The sequence below is a fragment of the Achroia grisella genome, unplaced genomic scaffold (assembly GCF_030625045.1).
Source record: "Achroia grisella isolate CSIRO2021 unplaced genomic scaffold, CSIRO_AGI_Agris_v1 utg445, whole genome shotgun sequence".
Classification (NCBI taxonomy): Eukaryota; Metazoa; Arthropoda; class Insecta; order Lepidoptera; family Pyralidae; genus Achroia; species Achroia grisella.
The window spans coordinates 266,828-292,175 of record NW_026712860.1 but is presented as its reverse complement, the minus strand read 5'-3'; the positions used below and the strand labels follow the sequence as shown (position 1 = coordinate 292,175).

Below are 25,348 nucleotides of genomic sequence, written 5' to 3'. Positions count from 1 at the left end.
GTAGATAGTTCTTTTATAGTCACATAAAAAAAAAATTCTAGTGTTAAATATCCGCAAATAATATTGTCCTGTAATTGCCTTGGAGCGGTATCCTATAACTCCGGCGAAATAACGGTTTTACATTTTGCCATTGATTATCTCGCCCATTCAATCATATTGACATTAGAAAATTTATTAGATAGCTTTCGATTTAGTTCTAATTATTGTTTCATTGCCTTATGCGGCTGCAATTTTATTATCATTTATATGTGTATTATTATATAGTTGATGCTTTAAAGAATATACCCGATATTAGAGAAATGAGATATTATATTTTCAACAAAGATAATTAAATACTCGTGTTGTTGATAAAAAATACCTTTGAAGTTCTTTAAAGAAGGAGATTGTTTAAGTATTCTGATTATAACAGGAAGGTACAGGTAAATATCGCCTAAGTGTATGTATGTATGTATATACATATATGTATATATGTATTATGGATACTAAACGTACAAATTAATATATAAAACACTCATGTTCAGTAATAAGATGTCAAAAAAATATTAATAAATAGAGGTATCTGAAATACTTTTTTACTTTTGAAATATAAATAACAGAAACTTGACAATATACATTATTAAAAAAAAACAGTTGTAAAAAAAAATTATTGCACAAATCCTTCTTTCCTTATTATTATTTGAGCTAATGAATGAAGTGTTCTGTGCTTTGCTTTTAAATAGTGTGTAACTTATAAAAACAAAATGCATGCAGTTCACTGTTTATTATCTATTATCTGTATTTGTCTAATATGAACTGTTGCGATAGATGCTGAACAATAGGCTGTTACAGCTGTTTGCTAAAGAACAGTTACTAAAAGACCTTTTAAATCAGACTGCAGATATTTTGTATTTTCACAATCTGTATTGTGATGTCGTCTAAATTCACAAAGTAAATTTACAGGTTTTGTTAAAATTAAATGTTTAACTGCAGCGTATTGTGATTTGTGAATAGAATAGAAATTCACGATTTAAATTTAAATAATATGGTCATTTATGGTAATTATAATTGACAAGTAACAAAGCTAGCTAATTTTTATAGTGGTCCTTCAAGAAGACCGTGACCACTCTCGCTAAATTGCCAACAATGATGTACAGTGAATGTTGTACATACTTATCGTGATCAATTAAGACAATCACACAGTTAAAATAATTGAGCATATCGAAATTTTTCGTTGTGTTACGCAAAATTTTGTATAAGATACACACGAATAGATATAATTCATAAATCCTTGTGATAAGAACGTAAAATCCGATGATTTGAGATGAGACGACAGGCACCACAATTATTATAATAATGACCACTCATGTAGCAACGTGTAAATGGCCTCATCTATTTGGGATTGCATCACTCTAGAATTAAAGATTGCAAAAACAATATTTCGAGAGTCATTGTGCTCGTATTTTATCAATGTTACATATTATATCTGCTGTATTGATTACAATCGATAATGTAGAATCATTTGTAGTGATGTGCGAGAGATTTGTATTCGAAATTAAGTTACCAAATGAAACCTATTATCTAACCCAGCTCAACTGTTGAAATATAGTTCAAATTGGGTACAAAAACAACAACTATAATTTCAAATACTATTACAAATCATTACTTTTAACGACTTGTTTTTGTTATCATATATAAGCATCATTTGTATACAACATGAAGTTTATAAATCTCTCTTCTTTGACAAATTGTAGTATAAAAGCGAAATAAGTGCTTATTAGTTGCATCAGAAATATGATTAATGAACAGTAAGATTACATCGCAGTTTTGTTCTTAAGTTTTTATTACTGTCAATGTTATTGTAAAATAAAATAATTTATGTTATAGAATTAACCTTACTAAAGCATGTACCTCATTCGTTATACGTTATGACATTATTGATGCGTGGTCAAGTAAGAGTTTGCTGGGTACGTAAGTAGAAGTGTATGTGTAAAGAAAGTATAATTAGTGCACGAAAATATTGACTTTGGATTTGGAGCAAGTGGTATTGTGACATTGTTGGTTTAGCAGTATAGTCGAATGCAGTATTATTATTTAAAGTTTATATCAAGGATTGACTATTTTAGTTTCATTTTATCTAAAAATGAATTAATAAATATAATTTAGGCAAAAAAATTTTTTGGTAATGCTCAAGAAAATTGTCATGTCGGAATTCAAGCGGGTAAACAACGTAGTTTCTACCTTACTCGTTTCTTTTATCAAATCAATCACTTTAAATGCTTCAATAATATTTTGTATCGGTCTTGATCTCTAAAGTATCACAAGTGAAGGTTTCCACATTGGAAAATGTAATAAAGTCCCGTAAAATCGCTTCACGTCTTGATAGATGTCTATAAAAGTAATCTCTATGTCTATCCGTTCAAGCGAATTTCTCGCGGGCTCGCTATTTGTAACACAAGCGGCTTCCGAGTATGCATACATATTTCAACCACCGCTGAATTTATTGCATGTCTTCAATATTCTGATGCTTTCTATCTATTACACAACTTAGCCTATTGCGGTTTGTAATGTCACCTATTATCTTATATCTTGGTTATATCACCTTTAATATGACTTTTGTTCCTACTCTGTTATGTTCCTTTCAATTGTTGGGTTACCTCATTTTACATGTGAAATAATAAGTTTAACTTTAAAGGTTAGTAGTTATCAAACGAAGAGAGACCATCATGAATCCCACGACCATTCTGACACAGCTTAAGAAGAAGAATTATCATTATGATTTTTATTATCACTATATATCTCATTTAAGTTGTAGCGATACATTATGGATAGATTCTGTTTTATGACTCTTAAATTATATGATTAACAGTTATATATATTTGAAATTTTGCAGTACATGTATTTATTAGTAATGATAAAAACATTTCTAACATTTTTCCCGGAAACTAATAGTCGATCAAATAGACATGAGCACTTAAGGTGACAAAATGGCTTTATATATAATATCTCTTTGAATCAATGAGAGTATTACGTGAGTGAACTGACCAAAATTGGTTTGCGGTTTGCGTGATCCAATTCGACATTTCTCCTGAGGACCGCATGAACACTCCGCATGACAAGTAGATATTGTGGCTGCTGTAAAATGTGAATGGAAAACACAAGCTCCCCTTTCTATTTTTGTTACTATATAGATATAAATGTAAAAGTCATTGCTTTGGTTGTAGGTTATCATAGATTATTCTTAATTCAAAGTTAGTAAATGTTTATGGTTATATAAGGTATATATATAAGGTAGGAAATTATGGGCTGTGTATAGTGTGGATGTAGGTCGGTTATTTAAAACTAAAGAATATCGCTGTAATATTACAAAATAAGATAATAATATTAATCGGAAAATGTGGACTAAAAAAACATTCTTAGTCTTTGTAATAGTGTCCCAATTACTAATTTATACAACTTTGTATAAGAAAAATCAATATCAAAATTAAAATTTGATTATACCTATTATAATTTACCTGGATGTATAAATTTTTGGGTTGACTAATATTTTTTCAATATAGTTTATTTCGGATTAAACTTATTTCTTATGGAACTTAATGTTATGAATATTAAATATTAATAATAAATTTTTGAAAAAAAAATACTTTTAACAACTGCTTTAAAATAACTTCAAGATAAATTTTGCTTAAGAGATGCCATAGAAGATTTCTGACCGACGTTTAGTAATTGAGGTTATCTTAACAATGTCAAGTGCAGCATTGAATATTATGACCACGGAATACAAAGGAAATTCTATCCGTATTTCTACATTGGAACATAAACTTCCATACGAAATCATCAAAGCGGGATTTAGCTCAAAGACATTGTTGCTATTTTATCGCATCTAATACTGATTGAGAGCTACTTGTAGGAACGACGCTATTATTATAAATGGTAGACTATTTAAACGATTCAATCTACGAAGTTTTCAATGGACTTACGAGTACTCTACTTAACTATTTATGGTTATTGGGAATATATAATTTTGTTTATGAAGTCTATGTCTATGTGTCTATACTATGTAATATGAAGATAAGATTAAAGCCAAGTATGCTTTAATCTTATCTATAACTGAGAAACCTTCAAATGTATATAAAATCAAATCTTTTATCTTCATATTACATAGTATAGACACATAGACATACTCTTCATAAACAAAATTATAATTATAGATTTTAAAAATTCATCAAATCTAATATTATAAATAGCTTCACATTTTACTTTATTTATTTATTATGAGCAACTTTATGGCTCATATAATATATACGTTAGACTACATATACCAAATAATAAAATAATAACAAAAATTCTTATGACACTGTTGGTAGTAGTTGTTCAAGATAAAGTCGTCGCAATATTCCCTTGATGCAGTAGTCATCCATTAGTATCTAGTAGTCATCCTTCATGAAGGTGGACAGTGTATTAGTGGGGAACTCTAGGTGCATCACTCTCAATGTCAGGTCACTTTTGGTCCTGATGTAGTCGACAATGTCTTATTCCTTGGTGGCGCCAGTGTAGTAGGAAAAAGGTGCCGTGATGATATTATTAGTGTTAGACCTATTATGTCTCATTCTAATGACGGGTAGTTTTCTTTCTAGCAACACAAAAGTTCGAAAAGTAAATCTTGCCTCCTATACTTATTACTTACATTATGGCTCAGGTATAAGGTCAAGAATGAACATCAAATAAATAATATGTACCTATATATGCCTGAATCGATGTAACTTGGAACGCTAGTGGAATTCTGATGAGCGGATAAGCTTGCAAATAGTGTTCTTTCAGCGTCTAAATAAAATTATATTGAAAATTTTTGTATTCTATTATTCCTATTATACCTTCTACCGAGGAATAATTTATAGATGTCTGCGTGGATACTTAAATAAATAACCCTGGAACATTAACAGAGCGCCATTTAGTTCTAAGCAGAGCGGAGCTGTGTTAGGGGTCTAGTAACCCTACAGTACAACTGATAAATACTAACACAATATACATAGAAAATATCCAAACAGATACAAACAATCATACTAATAAATATTCTTGTTTGCACTGTGCGAAGAATCGAACCCACGACCATCGAACACATCGACAATTGAACCCACCCACGGCTCTCTTTAGTTTTTAGGAATATCACGCAAGCGGTGGACCATTGTCATCTTACGATGCTGTTCCATTCGTGATGGTATTCATGAATATAAGCGGCGATTCCACTTTACATCAGGTGGTCTATCAGCTCTCTGCCATTCAAGTTACATTAAAAACCTTATGCAGTATTTACGGTGATGTATAATTATTATTATCATAACGTTGCGGTTCATATCGCGTAATCGTTTAAGCGTAATGTAACGTTAACAAGCGGAAAATGTTGCGGTCAGCTTAAAAGCATCGATAAAATCACGATGAATTCACGATAGGGATGTTACTTTAGCTCAAAGTGGTGCGATAGTTGCTCTAGGAAATAACTACTTGACATCGCCTCAATGCTTTTATATCCCACAATGGATGTGCGAGACTGGTATTTAATAAACGGTTATTTATTGCCTGCAGCTTCGTGCTGCGTCACAAATGGAGATTAATAACGTTTCGTTACGTTTTCACGTAGCTTTATGGTTGTGATTTACTTTAGTAATAAATTTTAATATTTTTATGTGTCGAAAGCCGAGACCATTGTCATTGGAAGTTTTATTGGATCATTCGCTGACATATTTGAAATATTACGAATTTAATAACAAAATTGATTTATTAATACATGCAATAAATTAGTTTATTATAATATTTTTTCTTTATCGACTTCAGTGAGTAAGTTCTACTTGTGAGTAACGTAGGTCTACTTTAGTGAGTAATTTAAAAAATATACATCAAGGGATCAATTTTATAAAATAAGAAATAACCATAAATAAGAATAAATGGCGAATTAGAAATATGTATATAATATGAAGTAGTTAATTTTTGGATATAATTATACCTCTAATTAATTCTGATTAATTCTCGATTAGAAATTACTATATAACATTTAATTTGAATAATATATAATAAGTTGGTTATTGATTTAAATTTTGAAAGTTGTTAAAATAGTTTACGGGAATAGTTATTGAAAGTATGTAGCAACAAGTTTAGTTTTCATATTAATTTAGGTTTTTTATGTTTATAGAGTGAACCGTATATTCAAAAGTGCGCACAATAATAATAAAAACAACTCTTATAAAGTCTGAGAACTAAATTGGTCTCGTCAGTGCCATCAAAGCTCAGTGCGCTTTTGTTCTGAATGTGGGCCACTCGGTGAGTTCGTTGCGACAGGTTGAAGCACCTAAAGCTGGCTTACTGAGGCTTCGCTTGAAAAACGACTTGGAAAATCTCGTTTTACGTATGTATGCGACGCCCGTTGAATAACGTATCAGTTTTGACCTATAATCCGTACGTGTCAGCGAAAGTATTCTTATCAGTTGATGTGATTGTGACATATACAACATATGTAGTATAAGACATATAAGTTCTTCACACGATAGATGTTAAATCACCATCTCATTTTTGCAATCCAATGAAATCTAAAAAATCTCAATTTCATTGTATTAATTAATTTGTATATATTTTGTAAGTGCTACTGCACTGCTTTAAAACGCTTTAACAAAACCAGTGATATCCAATTCTAGAACATTATTTTTACGACATACATCACAGGGTTACTGTTATACCTCATAATATTGTCAGTCGTAGCTACACGCGTAATTTTAACACTGCGTCTGATTTTACCACCAGTAAAAGTTTTATGAAATACCATCACAGGTTTTATGATGCGAATATGTTCTAACAAAAAGTTTTTAATGTACATAGGTACAATATTAACCGATTTTAATAGGAGTACAATCTGAGAACAGCGTGTCTTAGTGATTTGCTAACTAGAATTTCGTCTAGAAGTTCGCGAATTCAAATCTCTCCGACACAATAAAACTTAATGTGTTAATTTATATTTCTGATAGAAGATAGAAGAATTTGACTTTATTTGAATTATATCTCTGGTGAAGGAAACATTTATATGAAATTGAAAATTTATACTAGAGACGGCAGTAGACTAGCCTGTTGTCACGTTTTCAAAATGTATCGAGCAAAATGTGGGTACGTCAAATGTTGCATACACCACAACATTGACAGTTATTATTGAATCTGACTACGCCATCTACGCTAACAGCCGCGACGGTGTGTGTTGGAAGAATCTTTATTAGGTTATTTTATATATATATTTGTATTTTTATTAATGTGGATACTATGTGTGCTTGTACTTACAAAATTAAATTTCTATCTCCATAGTAACAGTACTTACATTGTAGAAACAAATTTGTACCAATTGCAAGCTCCTACAAAATACTCGAAGCTTATGTAGTAGATTTACTGAATTTGTTTTGTGTTTTAATGACATAAATAAATCTCTCGGTAAAAATATAATCAGTTGGCAGGCTAAAAGATATTTCCCATTTATTTCTTAAATTCTCATAAAATTAACATCTTGATACTTACATCGTCTTTAGTAAATTTAACTCAAATCATAGATTTAAATGTTGACCTTTCAAAGTTCTTTTATATATGTTATATCTCTTACAGTCTTATGAATACTATCAGTACTTTCGAATTACTGTAACTATCAATGCCTTTGAATCCTTTTTAAGAATGTCTGTGCTCGTATTAACACTACAATACAACTAAAAGTCACGTAGGGTTTCACGGCGAAGTGTTAGAAAATCGAGTTTAAAAGTTGAAAGTTGTTGGAGCAATTTGAGCATTGTACAATACCTTGATCGTGACACTTTTTTTTATTAGGTATTGTTAATGTTTCTGTTATTATTTAGCATACAGTTTAGGTATCATGGTAAATTGATCCAGTTAAGTGTTCCTATTAATATTCTTGATACAAATGTAAAACATTTGTATCTATATAAGAAATAAAAAAATACACGATACAAGCGCTGTCTTAGACAATTGATAGACATACCTATAAATACAAAAAAATGTATTGTGTATGTATGTATTTGTATTAATAATACAACAGATAAGTTATATTATATAAATACCTATATACTTATTTAAAATATTTACTTCATTCATTCTTTTTAAAGCATAATGTTATGAATTTTAAATGGTAAAAAATAAAATTTAAATAGTATTAAAATGTGAATAAAGGGAGCTTACCTTCTAGCTTTCTTAAATATTTAGAAATCAAGAAATTTATTTCAGTTGTTATTAAAAAAAATCACTGAATTGATGTTTAATGTGATGTTGAAAAAATTCGTGCAATAAATATTCTATATAAGGTGAGTCAGCCTTTGCTTATTATAAAATGGCAACAAAATTGTATATTGGAAGTACAATTTTTTTACAATAAAAAATTATGTTTTTTATACAAATAACAAAATAATATTAAAACAGAATGGCCGCGTCACGGGAGTTTTCTCTCGCGTACGATCGGGTTGTAGAATGAGCTTCCTGCAGAGGTTTTCCCTAGATATTATAGCATGAGATCCGTTGGAATGTTTCTTAAGGGTAAATAACACACACGTTGATACCACAATTGGTCAGCTGAGACAGTTGGAATGTGCTTATATATATTCCATATTACAACCATTACATACTATAATAAAATTAACATTTCTACTGTTTTACCACAATAACAAGATCGTTCTATTATTCTTGTGTTTCTACAAAATTAATTGCAATACATAATATTATTATAAATAGATAGTAAATTCAAATAGTCAATCAAATATAGAGGCAACGTATCAAATCTTCAGCATAGTACGCTAATATAAAGTGTATTATTGTGTACAAGCACAAATCCATACACTTTTCGTTAAACTCGACTATTTTAATCACATAAATAGAACTGAAACATGATTTAGAATTTTCATAGAAGCTTTTCTTTGAGATTTTCTTCAACCTTTCGAGATCCCGAGGGATTTTACCGAAGGAATCTGACTTCATACGAAGATATGATTGGCGTAATATTTTGTAGACATTATTTCAAACATCATTTTCATGTAAGTTTGTATCTCAAATCAACTGGGAAATATATCTTTGTGTGTTTTGACTAAAACATATGAGATTAAATATGTACAGTTTCTTATTGTTTTATTTTTAGACATAAAATATGATTTATTATAATGGTTACATTTCATTTTATTATCCATTAAATAAATACCATGATAGTATAATCACAGAAGGCATTTATTTATATGGCTGTTTATTTTTAATTTCATTGAATTACACGTGAATTATTAATATATAAGTAGTCTGATTCGGAAAAACGGATATAACTAAACTCATACTTGAACTTAACAAACTTTTACTTTCTTAACTTCAAAAATTTACCTCGGGCATAGGCCAACATGTCGTGAATATGAAACAGTTCCGAATATTCTAAACTTAACGGATATTCCGTTACAGTTTTGACGTCAAAGTTAAAGTAAACTTGTCTGTTTCAACTTTGTAGATTTTTATATATATTATCAATGATTTGTGAAAAAGAAATATTTAGCTGGAGATTAATCAATACAAGACATTAAAAATATATTAAACTTGTATTTGAATAATTTACCGTTTTCCATCTACGTTTTGTTAGTATAAGAAAGTCTTAAAGTATTGTATTGAAATTAAATGAGTTTGTAGTACCACAAACTCATTTAATTTTTAATAAAATTTCCATTTATATTAGTTTTCAATCATGTATAGAACAGAATAAAATAATGAACTGTCGTTCAGTATAATATAAAATTGCATCTGTACTCTATATTTCTTCAGTCACTACTTATAGTATTTTAATAAATGCCATAATAATAATTTAAAGATGTTGCTTAATTAGTTGTTGTGCAATTGAGAAAATAACTAGCTTAATTAGATCCCAGATCAACTCTTAGCTTGGACAATTTAGTAAATTAACTTCTAAATTGCCTCGGAACAGAGTAATTAGGGTTTATCCACAGTTCGTTGTTAGTTTTTTTAGTAAATTATTAGAATATTGTCTATACAGTTAAATTTTGTGTATTTAAAAAATATTCTAATGTAATATATATTTATATATATAGTTTTCACTAGATATTCTTACTAAATATTTAACAGTATGTAGGAATGTGTTAACCTGCTTGTTACTTTAGTAAAGGTAAAAGTATTATTTTGGTATATATTAAATATAACAATAGTAATTAATACTAGTATTACTCAGCAAAGTCGACCATTGACAGATACTCTGATTACGATATGAATCTTCAAAAGAAATTTCATCAGAATTCGTTCAGCCGTTTTATCGTAAAATAATAACAAACGGACAGACAGCAAAGACGTTTTCACATTAATAAATATATATTAGTATAGATTCATAGTTTAAAAATAATCACGAAAACATTTTTACTAAGTGTAATCTATTTTTACCTAATGACGCCAAGTAAAGGAAAACGGAATGTAATACCTAAAGATATCAAACCTATAATATTATTGTACGTATCATTTTCTTTTCTCTTCACAAATCGATTTCTTAGTAGATATTAGAAGTTATAATTGTAAGTATATATGTTTTTTTATTCATACTAATCTGCACATATAATACCCAGTACTCATTAATCACAACTATATACTAATAACATAATACTAAAAATACATTTTACATTACGCAATTATACTACTGTAATATGTTATTTGTAAAGTATGATTTAAATTGAGTATTGCCTTATTTGACTTTTAAATGTGAATGCAATGATAATATTGTTTAAACTGTGAGAGCAATGTGAATGATTAACATATTGATTTATTGGTAACATTAAAGTTCAGACTAAGTAACGTCTATTAATTTGATTTGCAAATATTGTTGTGTCTTATATAATATGTAGTATCTCTTCAAATTCATAATAAATGTTAATAGTACGTAATGACTTGTGATTATAAATTACCTTAGCACTTACAAGAAAACTTGGTTTCATCGTGAAAGATGATGGATTGGTGATCCTATCTTCGCTAAAGTGTATATAAACTATTAGTGAAGAATGGAATCTACAAAAAAATTCAGCGGAAATGAATTGTTATATTGTAACATTGCTGGCTAATAATTAATCTCTATAAAAATCCCATTACTACATGGAGATAATATCTGTAATATAAAGAAGGCTACTAAACCTAAAATTTAATTAAATTTGAAAAATACACGATAGCCATTACGAAATAAAGTTAATTGGATAACAGAGTTTACTCGACCAAACTAATTGGTACTTCATTCTGGTCAATTCTGAATAGAGTTAGGTCGTAGGTATGACAACATAAGTACACTTGGCATGTGGTTTACTTTCCGATATCTAATACTATTTTTATTTATAGTTCTTTGTAATTCTTTCCCAGATATCGCGCTATTGTTGTGAAAAATAGTCGTCCTAATTCAAATATATAGCGATCGCTATCACTATTATTACTGCTGTATTTCAAGATCAAACTTCATCGCTATCTCTTTGTTCGGGCTCAAATAATATGAGCCATTGTTAAAGGAAGCTTTGGGTATATTATTATACCTCAAAATTGCTTGTCAGATGTTCCGACGAAACCAAAATATCGATATTATCGGTAATTACATTTGAGCTAAGTGTTTTGTAAAAGTTAATAAAGAACGTATTGTTATTGTAATAATGAATTGAATTTATGGATAAATGACTTCAAAGTTTCCTTATTAAAAGTTTAACAACACTTAAAAGTTTTTATTTATCTTTTTATATTATATCTTATCTATACAGTTAAAATTAATTCCATAGGTTTTGAATCAATTTATTGTTTTTTTGTAAAAGTTTTTTTTTCTTTGTTTATTATATATTGCACTGTTTTCATATTAAACGACTGCTCTCTATTCAAACTCTGAAGTACATAGTCAATTACCTAAATCATCGAATCGAAGATATTTCCCTTGGATATGCTCTTCGTGTGTAATTTCAAGTAACATTGAAATTTTAGTAATTTCTTAGATGCTAAAATTTATTTAATTTATCAGTAATAAATCTCTTAATTATTATGTATTTTAATTAAAATTTTATAGATCTGAATTTACAACATTCAGAAACGAGATGATGTTATCCGGAATTATAATTTAGTACAACAAAAACCGATGAAATGTAGCAAAATTGGTATTTTTAAATTAATCCAGATATGAACGTGGCACTAAAAAATTTACTTTTGATTAAGCCGATTAATTGAATGATTTATTTAATAGTATATTTTCCATGTGTAGTCACTAACACGTAAAATATTATAATAAGTATACTGATTCTATCAAAGTCTCAATAATGTCGTCCATCAATACATTTACAGTTATTATTTCAGTTGAAAATGAAGACGAAAGAAAGATGTCTGTATTTTCTCAAAGATGTAGTAGTTGCTCTGGCTGTTTATCTTGGCTTCCTGTAGGCAGACGTAGCTCCGGAGATTGCTTGTTGGCAACACAGAGACAACTGCAATGCTACGTTGATAATTTATGTATGTTGGTGCTGTTTTATATCGTATCTTCCACTTTAAGAATACAGCTGTTGACACAGACTGCAGATTACTTTAAAAGTTGAATTTAATTTGTCTATACCTGAAGATCTGTGTAATTCTTTTCAAACATATTGCACACTAGCGTTTTTCGTAAAATAAGTAGCCCATGTCTTTCCTCACGGTTCAGTGGTTTTGATGTGTTTTCCTAACATTTCCCTTTACTGCTCTGCTCCTATTGATCGTAGCGTGATGAAAAGTATACTATAACCTGCCCAGGAGTATGAAGAATAATTGTACCAAGTTTTTTTTGTCCAGTAGTTTTTGTTTCTATTACGAGCATACAGACAGACAGACAAAAAATTTACTGATTGCATTTTTCGCATCAGTATCGATCAGTAATCACTCCCTGATAGTTATTTTAATACAGGAAATATATTTCATATACAGAATTGACCTCTCTACAGATTTATTATAAGTATAGATAAGAAGTTCTGTCAAATATGAAATAGTTAAATCGTCTAATCAAGAAATATATGTCGAATAAATATAAATAATGCGTATTGTATTTGTATAAGTATAATAATTTAAAACATTTCTTGTTAATTTCAGCGGAGATAATGTGATTTAGAGGGATGATTTGTAATTAATTTAAACTCCCCACTGTGAAATCCAAGCGGGAGTTTATTTAGATTTTATCAGCAAAAAATTCTCCTGAGTGAAATAGAAAATGCGAGTAATTTTTATCCGTTAATGTCAGAACAAATTAGTCTGTGGTCAATCAGTCGTACAGACTAGTAATTGTTTCTATATAATTTAGGTATTGGATCGGATTTCGACCAGGATGAACTTTAATAAAAAAAACTTACCTAAAAATTAACATTCTAACGAAAGTTATGTATAGTCAATCTGTAAGTAAATTATAATTATTGTAAATAGTTAAACTTTTAATGAAGTCGTCTACTTTGATACATTTGTCTCTGAAATTTCAGTCACTAAGCAGTTTGCTTTGTAAGTTGTGTTTCAGTTGAAGAATGAGATAAGGCAGTGAAATTACAGGATAAGAGGCATGACATCTTAGTCCTACGGAATAAATAAGGCATAAAAGAAACAATTGTGATCCACCAAATATATTTCACAATATATTAACTGAGAGACTAAGACCACTAACATCTCATGCAGTGGATAAACATCTAGTACTCGCATTAGTATTTTGTCTTTCCAACTGCCTCGTGTTTATATAACATTAATAATATAATGAAATATATGTTTTGTATTTCCTTTATCTATTATATTTCAAGCTGATCTATCCTGTACATTATTTATTTCCCTCGTTGGTCTCCTGAGAGTTTGTTGAAGATCCGTGACAGATAATGTTGGAAGTACCTATCAAGTTTTTTCTTATTATTTATTTGATCCGTTTCCTATTACATAAGTTCTATATAAAAATTGACATTAAAAATACTACATAAAAATATACTAATGTTTTAATATGAACGTCAATTTAATACATAATTTAGCTATACTTGTAATCTCCTTAATCTATTAGTATATGCATAAACAAAAATGATTAGCCGAATATAGGTATGGAAGTGCATCGCTTCGGAACGAAGGAGAAAATTTCATCTTATATTTATGCAGCGAAGACAGGACATGTAATTGTTTAAGATTATCTACTTTTAACTTTGTACTTTTTTCTTTGTATTATTGTACTAAATGACAGTAAAATATGTTTTTTTTATAAATATAACTGACGTACAAGTCAATTTTGAAGACGATTTGTTTAGCGTTTAAGATGTAAAAGTTACAAACATCATCAACATCGTCATCAAGTTATTATTAGTAATACTTAAGGAATTAACTGCAGTACTGTTACGTGAAATCTGTATACGGTGTTATTATGCAAATTGGTGAAAACAGTAATATTTGACAAGATGAGATAAGAGTAAACAAACTATTAATAATAAACAACATGAGTCTTAGAATGTTGATTTTACCAAACCCACCCATACTTACTTAACATAATTACTGGAGACTGACTGTAGTTCATTGCCTAGCAAATAAACTTGTCGTAATGAGTTGCAGTTTAACGGTCAAGTAACATACGAGTACGTGATTAGTTTAACTATGTTGCATAGGGGTACATACATATGTTTTACTATATACAAACTATAGTAAAACATATCTAAATATTACTAATAGTATTTGTAGTTTTTTATGAAGATAAGTTCTGCTGCTAATACAACTCGTCTTGTAAATGCGTGTATTAAAAAAAAAAAAGTAAATAACTTATTTTTTTATATAAGCTCGGTAACAATTAACAAACAAAACAAAAACAAACGGTCTGGTGTTTCAGGCGTTCAAAGACTACGGTAACGATAAATCGTTGAGGGTAAACCCTCAGTTCGTGTGTATGCTTGATTGCTACCTTCGTAGTATAAAAAGACCTGAACAGGTATACAGATATTAATAAAATTTGCCGTGAAGATATAAATATCACGACGAGAGACCACATTTTATATAGAAATAATATCAAATGAAATATCGGAAAATAACTAATAAGTATAAAATAAGAAGTAAAACATTATTTAAAAATTAGAACTATTATTATATGTTTGTTGTAATTTTTATACATTTTCATGATGACACATGCACCTGCATACACTTATACTGTATACTTAATTACAAGTTATATTAAAAGTAGCTTGCCAGCTAGCCCCTATATTTCTTTCCGCTATGCCTATAGGCGCAGTACATCACTTAGCAAATGACGTTAGTTATAACGAGACGCAGTTTAACCAGATTTAACGGTAGACATGGTTGAAGAGTTAAGTTTTAATATTCTTACGTTACTAAAGTAATTGCACTACATGTTTGTTTGTAAATAGGAAATGTAATAATAAGAAATATATAAAATATATTATTATTACTTAACGGCTTGTAGATTTATGTATGATGTTAGTCGAAAAAGTTACCATAACTGCACTGCCTGCACTGCCACTGCCTTACCGCTGTAAACGGAATTATTCTCGATTTCGCTATAGAATTTAATTTTATAATTTCCGTCGGTATAACCGATCTGATGAGGCTTTGTTTACTGACGAGTAAACAAATACACAAACAAGAAAGAGATAACTGGCAATGTATTATTATATCGTCTTTCGAAGCTAAAATTATGTCTAAATCTAGAACTATTTTTTCCCAGAAACATCCATACTAAAATATAGAGAAAAAAATTTAGGTTCTTGATTATATGTTTCTAATATATGTATAAAGTAAAAAAATATTTGACTAATTCTTTTAATAACAGAAATCCACACCATCGAATAACATAAGACTAGCTATATCTTGCGACCCTGTTCACGTCACGTCAATATAATATAAGTTTCTTATGTATTTGCAATGGCAAATAAACTGACGGCGCTCTCGATGGTAAGTGGTAACTGTCACCTATATATATATGATTAGTACTGTAGGCATCATATGACAGCTGCGATGACCTCTTATTCTGTAATTTTACACGTTCTTGTAAGATCCGAGCAAGTATAAGCTGAATTATAAAAAGTTTTTTTTTTATATTAGAGAGTAACACAAGAAAGCATTCTTTAAACTATCAAACTAACACAAACACTAGAGAGACGTTCTAAATAATTGAAATGCATTTCTGAATTGCGCTGCGCCGGCAAATGGGAAACTCAGCGAACTAATATTTTTACTTCTTTAAAATGCATCAGGACTTGGATCACCGCCAACAAAATATTTACAGAAGACGTAGGTACTTCTATTTCGTGTAAAATGATGTAAACTGTCTTTCCCTAGACGTAGAATTTTACTACTATTACAAAGGCTTAAAGCTGTATGAATAGTTGTTACTCTTTGACGCAAAAACTTCGGGACGGACTATAGGTGGGCTATAGGTAGGTAGGGTAAACAGAGATACTAATGTAGCTTACTTTGTACAGAGATTCTCCGATTATTTTTCTTCAAATAGGCCAATAACCAAATAGAAACTCGATAGGCACAATAAGAATTCAATTTTACAAACAAAATAATAATAATGACCATTTGACGTTAGCAGTCGATTCGTTCCAACAATGTACATTGTTATATTGAACAAATTGGACATTTTATAAGAAATTCGGCAACTTTCTTCTATAAACATCAGATGAATCAGTGGAGAAATCTTACATTGTTATATTCAAAAGTAGTAATATCAATGCAGTGATGTCATACGGAGATTCGATGGTGGTTCGCAAGACCGACAACCTAATACCCTACTTCCACGCTCTGTATGGAAATTGAAATACCATTATATGTAAATAACGCTGTCGTATTCTTGTAGTTTGACAAATTTAACCAATGTTTGTTTTACCTCAATCGTACTTTAACAGAACAAAACTATGAAGTACAAATTAGACTTTTGTGTGACATTAAGAAAATATGTTAGCATGTGTTGCTTTTTAAATGTTTTTTTACTTACTCTCATTACCATCCGCTTAAAAAGTGACGTTAATAATAATGTATGAATAATATATGTATATGTAGTTTACTAGATTTTGTGGGCCAAAATTTTATTTCAAATAAAATAATTGTCTCTCAATAAATATCAATTTGGAGTTAATACAGAGTAAATATATTTTTTACTGAAATTTACTTATTTTATTTAAAAGTTATGTTTTAAGATAGGCAATGCATATTACTTCCATCGAAAGATGGTATTTTAGTAGAGGAGGTAATTTTATATCACTAAAAAGTATAGCATTTACACGGTTATATTTCATATAAAATTTAGTTAATAGTGTGTCTATCTGTGTTCATAGTTAATCGTCCCAAAGCGTAAAATTCAGTGCAAGCAGCCTGTCACCAGTCGAGACAACACTACTATTCGAGCGATAGTGTAATTATATTTTTACTGCAAATAACTAGCGTAGAACAAGCATCTATAGTTCGACGACCCTTGTCGCCGGTTGCTAAGTCTCGGTACCGTTAAAACTTCACGTTTACTTTCAGCTAGACCGGCACTTTGGGACTCTGGCGGCTTTTTGTTAACTTAATTATGTCAAGTTTTTCGGGGACAACATATAGCGGTAGCTTATGAAAAAGTTATAGCAGGTATTATTTGTGAGTTTCGAACAAAGTGTCCCCTATGACTATCCATCAAGCCTACTAAACTTAATGGAGTAACAACCGAGTTTCTTGTCAGTTGTTCGCGGCTGAAACTGTAGTCCGAACTGGCAGTACATTTGACTTGTCATTATAGTATAAATAATTATTATTAATTATTATGTGTTGCACAAAATAACTAAAAAATGTAATAAAAATAATAATAATTCAATAATTATGTTTCTTATTACATAATTATTGAATTATTATTATTATAAATGTATTTTTTTTGTAATATTAAGCAATTGCAGAGTATTTTGTTTTATTTGATTTGTATACGATTTGTATTTCTCTATAGACGATCTCGGTGGTCTAGCGGTTAATCGCACCACTTAGCTTCCGATGTTTGCGCGTTCGACTCCTCGCACGGTGCGTACATTTGTATGATTCTGGGTTTTTTCTATGTATATTATGTATGTATTTACTGAGAAATTATTTCTATGTATTTATATGAGTTGTCTAGTATCCATAATACAAGTTGTGCATAGCTTGGAGCTATATGCACACAGCGTCTTATTCTCAGATATTAATATACATTTGTGATTAAAGTTGTTTTAAGTTATACTACTGTATGTTATGTAATAACATATTACGAGTAATATATATTCGAATATACATTTCCAGTATATAATACTTAAACTTGAATAGCACTTTATATGACTAGATAGACCGTTAAGGAGCCGAGACGAAAGAAATAAACTCCCTTTTATAGGCATTGTAATCTATATAATTTTTAATAGTATATTCATAAAATCGTATAAAAGTAATACAGTACGTAAACCTAGACTATGGATTTATAATATTCTATTATCACTGTTCATAACAATGGGATCTAAAATTGAAAACACGCAGATCCTGCTCGCGTGTTCATTATGTAGTTTTAGTATACCATTGTGTATATTAACGCAATAGATCGCATTACAATTTTGATGTCTAGTATTGCGATTTGTTTTTTATACTACAGTAACCCCTATTACAATGTGATGCAAGGTTTCAAATGCTTTCATCATTCAATGAATTGTTGATTAAGCTAACATTAGGGTGACTATTTCATCAAAAACATTTTCGATTGCAAATTTTTACTAAATTAGTTTACGATTACCGGTTGCATATAAGTAGAAAAAGATTCGATCGATAACCATAGCTATTATATTACAATAAAATTCAGTGGAAGGAGTGAGACTAGACACATTGCAATCTACATACTATATAACCAAGTCGGTAAACAATTCTTATTTAAATTATCAAATAGTTTGAAGATCTACAATCAAATGAAATATATAAAACTCATCAAGTGTAATGTAATAATTTTATAATAGACTACTACATTCAAGCAAAGATTTCTGTTAATAGTTTAAAGACTCATCAAAACCAGTATAAAGTCGGCACGACAAAATAATACTATGGGATCAGTATATTTTGTGACAAATTAATAACAATATTAGATTGAGGTCATTTCACCTTTTCAATGAGTAATAAAAAATATTACATTTATAAAGACAATTATAATTAGAAAAGCATAAAAGATAGCCGCGTTCATTATCTCCAACATAAAGTTACTATATAAGTTACTTAAACTTTTGTTACAGATAAAACTTTGTTATCTGTACTTGCCGCCTTTGATATTTCTTATGGAAAATTGTATAATTACAAGTTTTCAAAGAATTATATAAATAAACAATGTTTAGTTTATTATTAGATACTACTTATAATAAAAGAGTGTATTCAGATATATAAAAAATAATCAACTACTATCAATATTAATTTAAACAATGCTTATATTGTACAAAAAGTAATATTAAAATTAGAATCATTTTAGTTTTAATAGTGCGATTGGAAATTTAGAATTTTCTGATTATGGGGGTAATTGATCTCTTGAGAATGTTTTTTAAAATCAAATTATGATGGACAAAAATTAAGAGAACAGTCTACCTACCACTTTATCTTATTTGCAATGAGATACGAAAAGATATACTAGAATTACCTTTAAACAAATTTCAAATATTCTATTAATTAAAAAAATTTACTAAACGATTTATTTAAATGACAATCATGCTTGGCAATAGTTATTCATGCACATAATTTTCATTTAATGTTAGTCAATAACCTATATAAGCATACAATATAAATAAACTGAATTTAAAAAGAAGTAATTAATTAGATATCACGTATGAAAAAAATATTTAAACTATGCATATGATCAGAGCTCATAACTAATGACTGTCTGTTATAATTCTTAATCACAGCTTATCCGTAATGGATAATTTGATATGGACGATAAATAGACATCAATCTCTAAAATATTGCCATGTCCTGACCTCTGACTGCAGAAATGAAATTATGATGTCAAACGTAGAGTTAGAAAGCTTTTGAATATTTTAGAAGTAAGCTCTATCCATTCTAATTTGACGGGTAGATACATAGTTCATGCAAATTGTAAAGGGTGAGCAGAAGCTGTCTGACTTTACTGCTGTAGGAAGTCTTTCATCAACAAGATATAGAGCTGTTACTTTACACGAATTTCAATACGGAATGGGCAATAGACGGGATAGGTAGTGTAAGTCCTTGGAATTGGAAAAAACACTTGTGTTTTTCGATTTTTTAATAACCTCAATTTGCTTAATGTATACAAGAAAAATATTTAATAGCTAATTATTTTTACTAGCTATGCCCGCGGTTTCACCCACATGAAATTTAAAGAAAGCTTATATATATTACTGTAAAATTTCATCAAAATCCGTTCGGTACTTTTTGCGTGAAAGTGTAACAAACATCCATCCATACTCACAAGCTTTCGGATTTATAATATTAGTACCGTAACACTAACTCATTAATAAATATTGTACACCTAATGCTCAGATGGCAATCAAGACTGCAACGTCTGTTGCATTTTAATAATTTAGATAAAATTAATAATTTGGCCTCTCGGGTAGATTTTTGGGGACACACAAAGTATTTCCACTATAAATATGTGCATAGCATTCTTCATTCAAGATCCAATAATAATTATTGTGAGGGTAAATATTTGCAAAGCATGTCCAGTAGGTGAACTTGCATTTGCGCCAACATGTATTCTAATATATATCGAAAGGTATCTGCAATATCCTTGCAATCTGCGTGATGTGAAGTTTAATAATTCCTACGGTTGGGTATTGTGATTCTACTAGCAATTGTACGAGATTTTATAATTCTGGTGTAGTTAGTTGATTTTTAAATAATAATTTCTTAGTAGAGCTTCCTAGAAGTTGTATTTCAAATTATTGTTCTTCGATATTAACGGAAAACGTTTTTATAATCATAGACTGTTTTTATTATTCTATTCTAAAGTCAATACTATCATTATTATATTGTTATGATTCTAATCTAGTATAAAATTTCATTAAATAATTGTATACTTTTTATTACGTATTAGGAAAAACCGCACTGTATTATATACTCTGTTCAGCGCGACGGTTGACCGGTAGAGAATGCAACCAGATGTTTACAGTTTTTATATGTGCATACATAAAGAAGAAATAAATAAATAAATAAAATTATCATTGTATATTGATCTTGAGATATTGGAAGTAGTACTTTAACCCAGTTCATAGTTACATCACTCGTGTCAATGTCACTCGGTATTACTGAATGTTCGCATGTAACTGTCTCAGAACTGAACTAACGGGTTGCATGATGATTGTCAGCAGTCATCGGAGCGTGGTATTACGGACTATACAAGTGTCAAGCTTGTTTGTTTTTAGTTAACATGTAATCATGGTAATGATAGGTGCATTTACTGTTACACTTTGTTGCAACTGCGAATACGAAACAATAAGGTTTGTCTGTATTCACTGATTAAAGAGTAACTAACTACTGTCTGTAGTTACTCTTGAAGTCTCTGGTAGAAGGATCCTACCTAATTGTAAGCGGTTACTGTCACTACATGAATGGCACTACGGCCATTATCACATTATCATTTGACACCCGTGATACCACTAATGCTTGGTTATTCTAGAGTACTAAGATGTCAAGCATTTTATTCTGTAACTTACACTACTTAATTAATTACACTTTACAACTAAAACGCAGTATACAAAATTATTCAACCTATTAATTTATAAATATATATTCGATTATACAACGGGTTCATTTTTTAAAATAGAGTCTTGGAATTATAGAATTCAACTGTTTCTTTATAGGCACGTAATTAGAATTTTGATAAATCTGAATGGAATTTGATGTCATCCTTGAATTGTATGTACAGTTTTATTAGTTTTAATCAATACTTCATAATAGTTCACATTAATATGTAATATATTGTGTCATTTTCTTTCAATTAATTTTTTAAATAACTGTTATAATAATGTAGTGTATAATAAATGTGTAGTAGAAAATTGTAAGTTTGGTGAAGGTGTTACTGTTTAGAAATAAAGAGAGTAAGTAGGTATAATATAGATAATCTATTCACATCATTTATAACTATCTAAGAATAATAAGACAAATTTATTCCATCGAAATAAACTCACATAAAAAGACCTGATCACGTTTAGGCTTATAATTGTACCCAACATTGTAGCGTAGGCAAGAAGGAAGGTTGTCGCCCGCTCCCGGGTTAATTAGATTTATATAATGGTGTTTATCCTCACTGGAAAGTTAGTTGGCAAATCATACACGCACGAAGTTGAAGCCTCGGTCAGAATTAAACTCACGATCACTTAATTCTCTTTGAGCGGAAGCGATCAAATTAAGTATTTCAGCAACATAGTAGGTCTATAACATATTGCTAAAATATAGTTAGGCAATGTAGGCATGCAAATTTGATTCAAAGTTTCTCCATTTTGTACTGTATACATGAATTAGATTGCATAAAAATAGTTTAAAATTGTTGAATATTTAATATATTAGCCTACTTTTAAGTACTAAATTAGTGATTTTAATGTTTTACAGGGTCAGGGGTTACACACGTAAAGAGGTTAAACGATACATGTGTAAATAAATATGTTTTAATAATGTTTGTTCTATAAAAATAACTTTAATATGCGTCGTATAAACACACACAAATATAATAATAACACTTTACAACAGATAACAAGACAATCTATACCTAATCAAAATATAATATATATATTACAAAGTGCAATAGAAAAGACAGTCATATAAATAGTAATATGGTACAGTTGACTTAGTAAATAAATAAAAAAAAATTGTCGAATTAAAAGTTAAATTGGAATCGAAGAATTCGAATCGATTCAGGAAGGCTTGTCGAAGATCGTAATGTACAGTCGAATTGTCAACGTCTTCTTAGCAACCTTTAAAATATTTTTTTATAACCAATTTCTGTTACTATATAAAAATGGTATTTCCATATATATAGCATAATATTTATATATATGCAATAAGTGTTGAAGTATGTTTATGTTTTTACCTGTACAACTCTCACTCTCGACTCTCCGCTGAGCTCGACTTCCTCTCAGCTGCTTAAAACTTATCTGGAAGTGATCCCTCTTTAGGATAAGTTCGACGTTGAAACTTTTTGTTTCATACGAAATATTTGCAATGATAGTCCTATAGTACAACATATCTATAAAGATATTTTTTTCAATAGAATATTATATTACATATATATATTGGAAAATATTTTTTTTAATTTTTAATTAAATATTCAGAATCTATTATTAATACCGTTTTTGTTATTGGAATATATGGTTAGAGGTTTCTGTATACAGAAAATGTTAAATTTGCATTTAGTTAAATCTTAAATGTGGAATTAACTATAGACAGTAAAGAAGTTATAGTAAAGTCAATAACAAACAGCTAGGTGTAGCTACTCGTAGGTAAGTAAACGTCTAGATGTTTGAATCGAGGTCTTGTATTTGACTCATAGTCTGAAGACATTCATTAACATTTAATTTAATAAGACAGCGGCGTATTCGAGTTACTGTTACAAAAAATGTTTTAAGGAGTCAATGAACATGAGAAAGTCATAAAAACATACCTATTCTCGTATACGTGTTATGGTATAGGTCACGTTACTAAAATGTATGTTTTTATTTTATTTTCTTAAGTGGCGTGTATATTACAAAAATAATCACATTTGCGTTCCAATAATAACACGCGTAATAATTACGTAAGTTTTGCCAAGGTAAGGGTGCAAATAAATAATCTTCTAGAATGAATGATTCTTTAATAAATTAACTATTATTTTATCTAATATATGATATTTTTAAATGATCTAACATGACACCATGTTAGATAATTTAAAAATGCACAAAATATATAAGACAAGATGGTTTATTTATAAATGTGCGAAAATAGGACTAATAACTATCAGTTTGAGAAATTTCTATGCAAACGGTTCTTTTACAGTAAAAATGTTAAAATGTTAGATAAATATATATCAGTGGAATTGTACATTAATAATTCAACTGTATTAAAAATCTCCGGTCTCATTAATTCTTTGAAAACAATTTAGCAAAGAAGTTGCAGGTCTTACCATTTGCATTTGATGTATGTTATGAGGGTCATAATGCGTTGCTCTTTCAAATAAATTACAATGTATTATTAATACCTTACATAACTCATATATCACCTTTAAAGTTGAGTGACCTGCATAAACAGCCAACTGACTAGATATCAGGTGTCCCACATATTTTGTCCGCAAACAACTTGTCAAAACACAACGGAACCGAGCACTTCTCAGCATGAGGTCAAAGAAATGTGTCTCACACGAATGCGATGTGTAATTTTTAAGTGAAATAATATACATCAATCCATCCTCAGTATTATATTTTATAGTATCGGGAATAAACCAAGCGATATATACGGAACAAAAAAAGAATCTGTGAGTCAATATGCGATAGACAACTTGTAGTTCTAGTTTATGCGACAATGACCGTGGTACGACTTGTCCAACTGGTTTATTTTGCTATACAGTTTTTTTATGACCGTTGATAATTATCACTTTGTTTGCATTCTTTTGATTTTCTTAGTTGGTAGGCGGAGGCTATTATGAGAATATTGTGGTTATTAACTAGGCCTCTATTTACACTAGTTTTATTGAGGCTACACTATCGGTTACATATTATATCAATAGCAACATATAGCAGTATTTTATATTAATAAACGTAATTAGCGAATATTTTATTTACTAAAAAAGAATTACCTACGTTATTTTTGAGAATAATAATAATTTTATATTATTCTGCGAAACTAGGCATTGCAAACATTATTATTAAATAATAAATAAATATAATTAGTAATATGTAAATAGTTATTCATGAAATATTTTTTGTATATACATATATGTGTATTTCAGGATGTTTTCGGAGTGTTCATTCTGCACCAATTTTGAATTTACATTCGAAAATGTACAGAGAATAGTATAGTGTTAGTTTCATATTTATTTTGTAATCATTGAAGTAGATTCTTTAGTAATGAAGAATTAAACAATCTTATAAAAGTGTTTGTGTGCATTTCCAGGTGTAACTGCAGTGCATGGACGGGAAAGATGCGTGTGCCACTGTTACTTTTGGTTACTGCCACGTGCGCACTCGCCATCAACTCTAATGAAGAAGAAGAACGGTAGGTTACACTGTTTGCTAGTCAATTTAACATCTAAATAAGCCTAAAAATATATGAATATTTCTGACTCTGTTCACTGAGATGCATATGGACTGTAGTGAGATGACAAGTCGTCTGCGTAGATACG

The 25,348-nt window shown here is 29.5% G+C and overlaps 1 protein-coding gene across 1 annotated transcript in view; it reads left to right on the top strand.

Annotated features, from left to right (window-relative positions):
- The window catches only part of LOC131844984 (uncharacterized), a 47,451-nt gene that overhangs the window by 16,526 nt on the left and 5,577 nt on the right, over positions 1-25,348 (top strand). The window contains exon 2 of the mRNA XM_059193991.1: positions 25,120-25,221. Coding sequence (XP_059049974.1) covers positions 25,148-25,221 — 74 coding nt within the window. The 5' untranslated portion in view covers positions 25,120-25,147. The remainder of the gene's footprint in view (positions 1-25,119; positions 25,222-25,348) is intronic.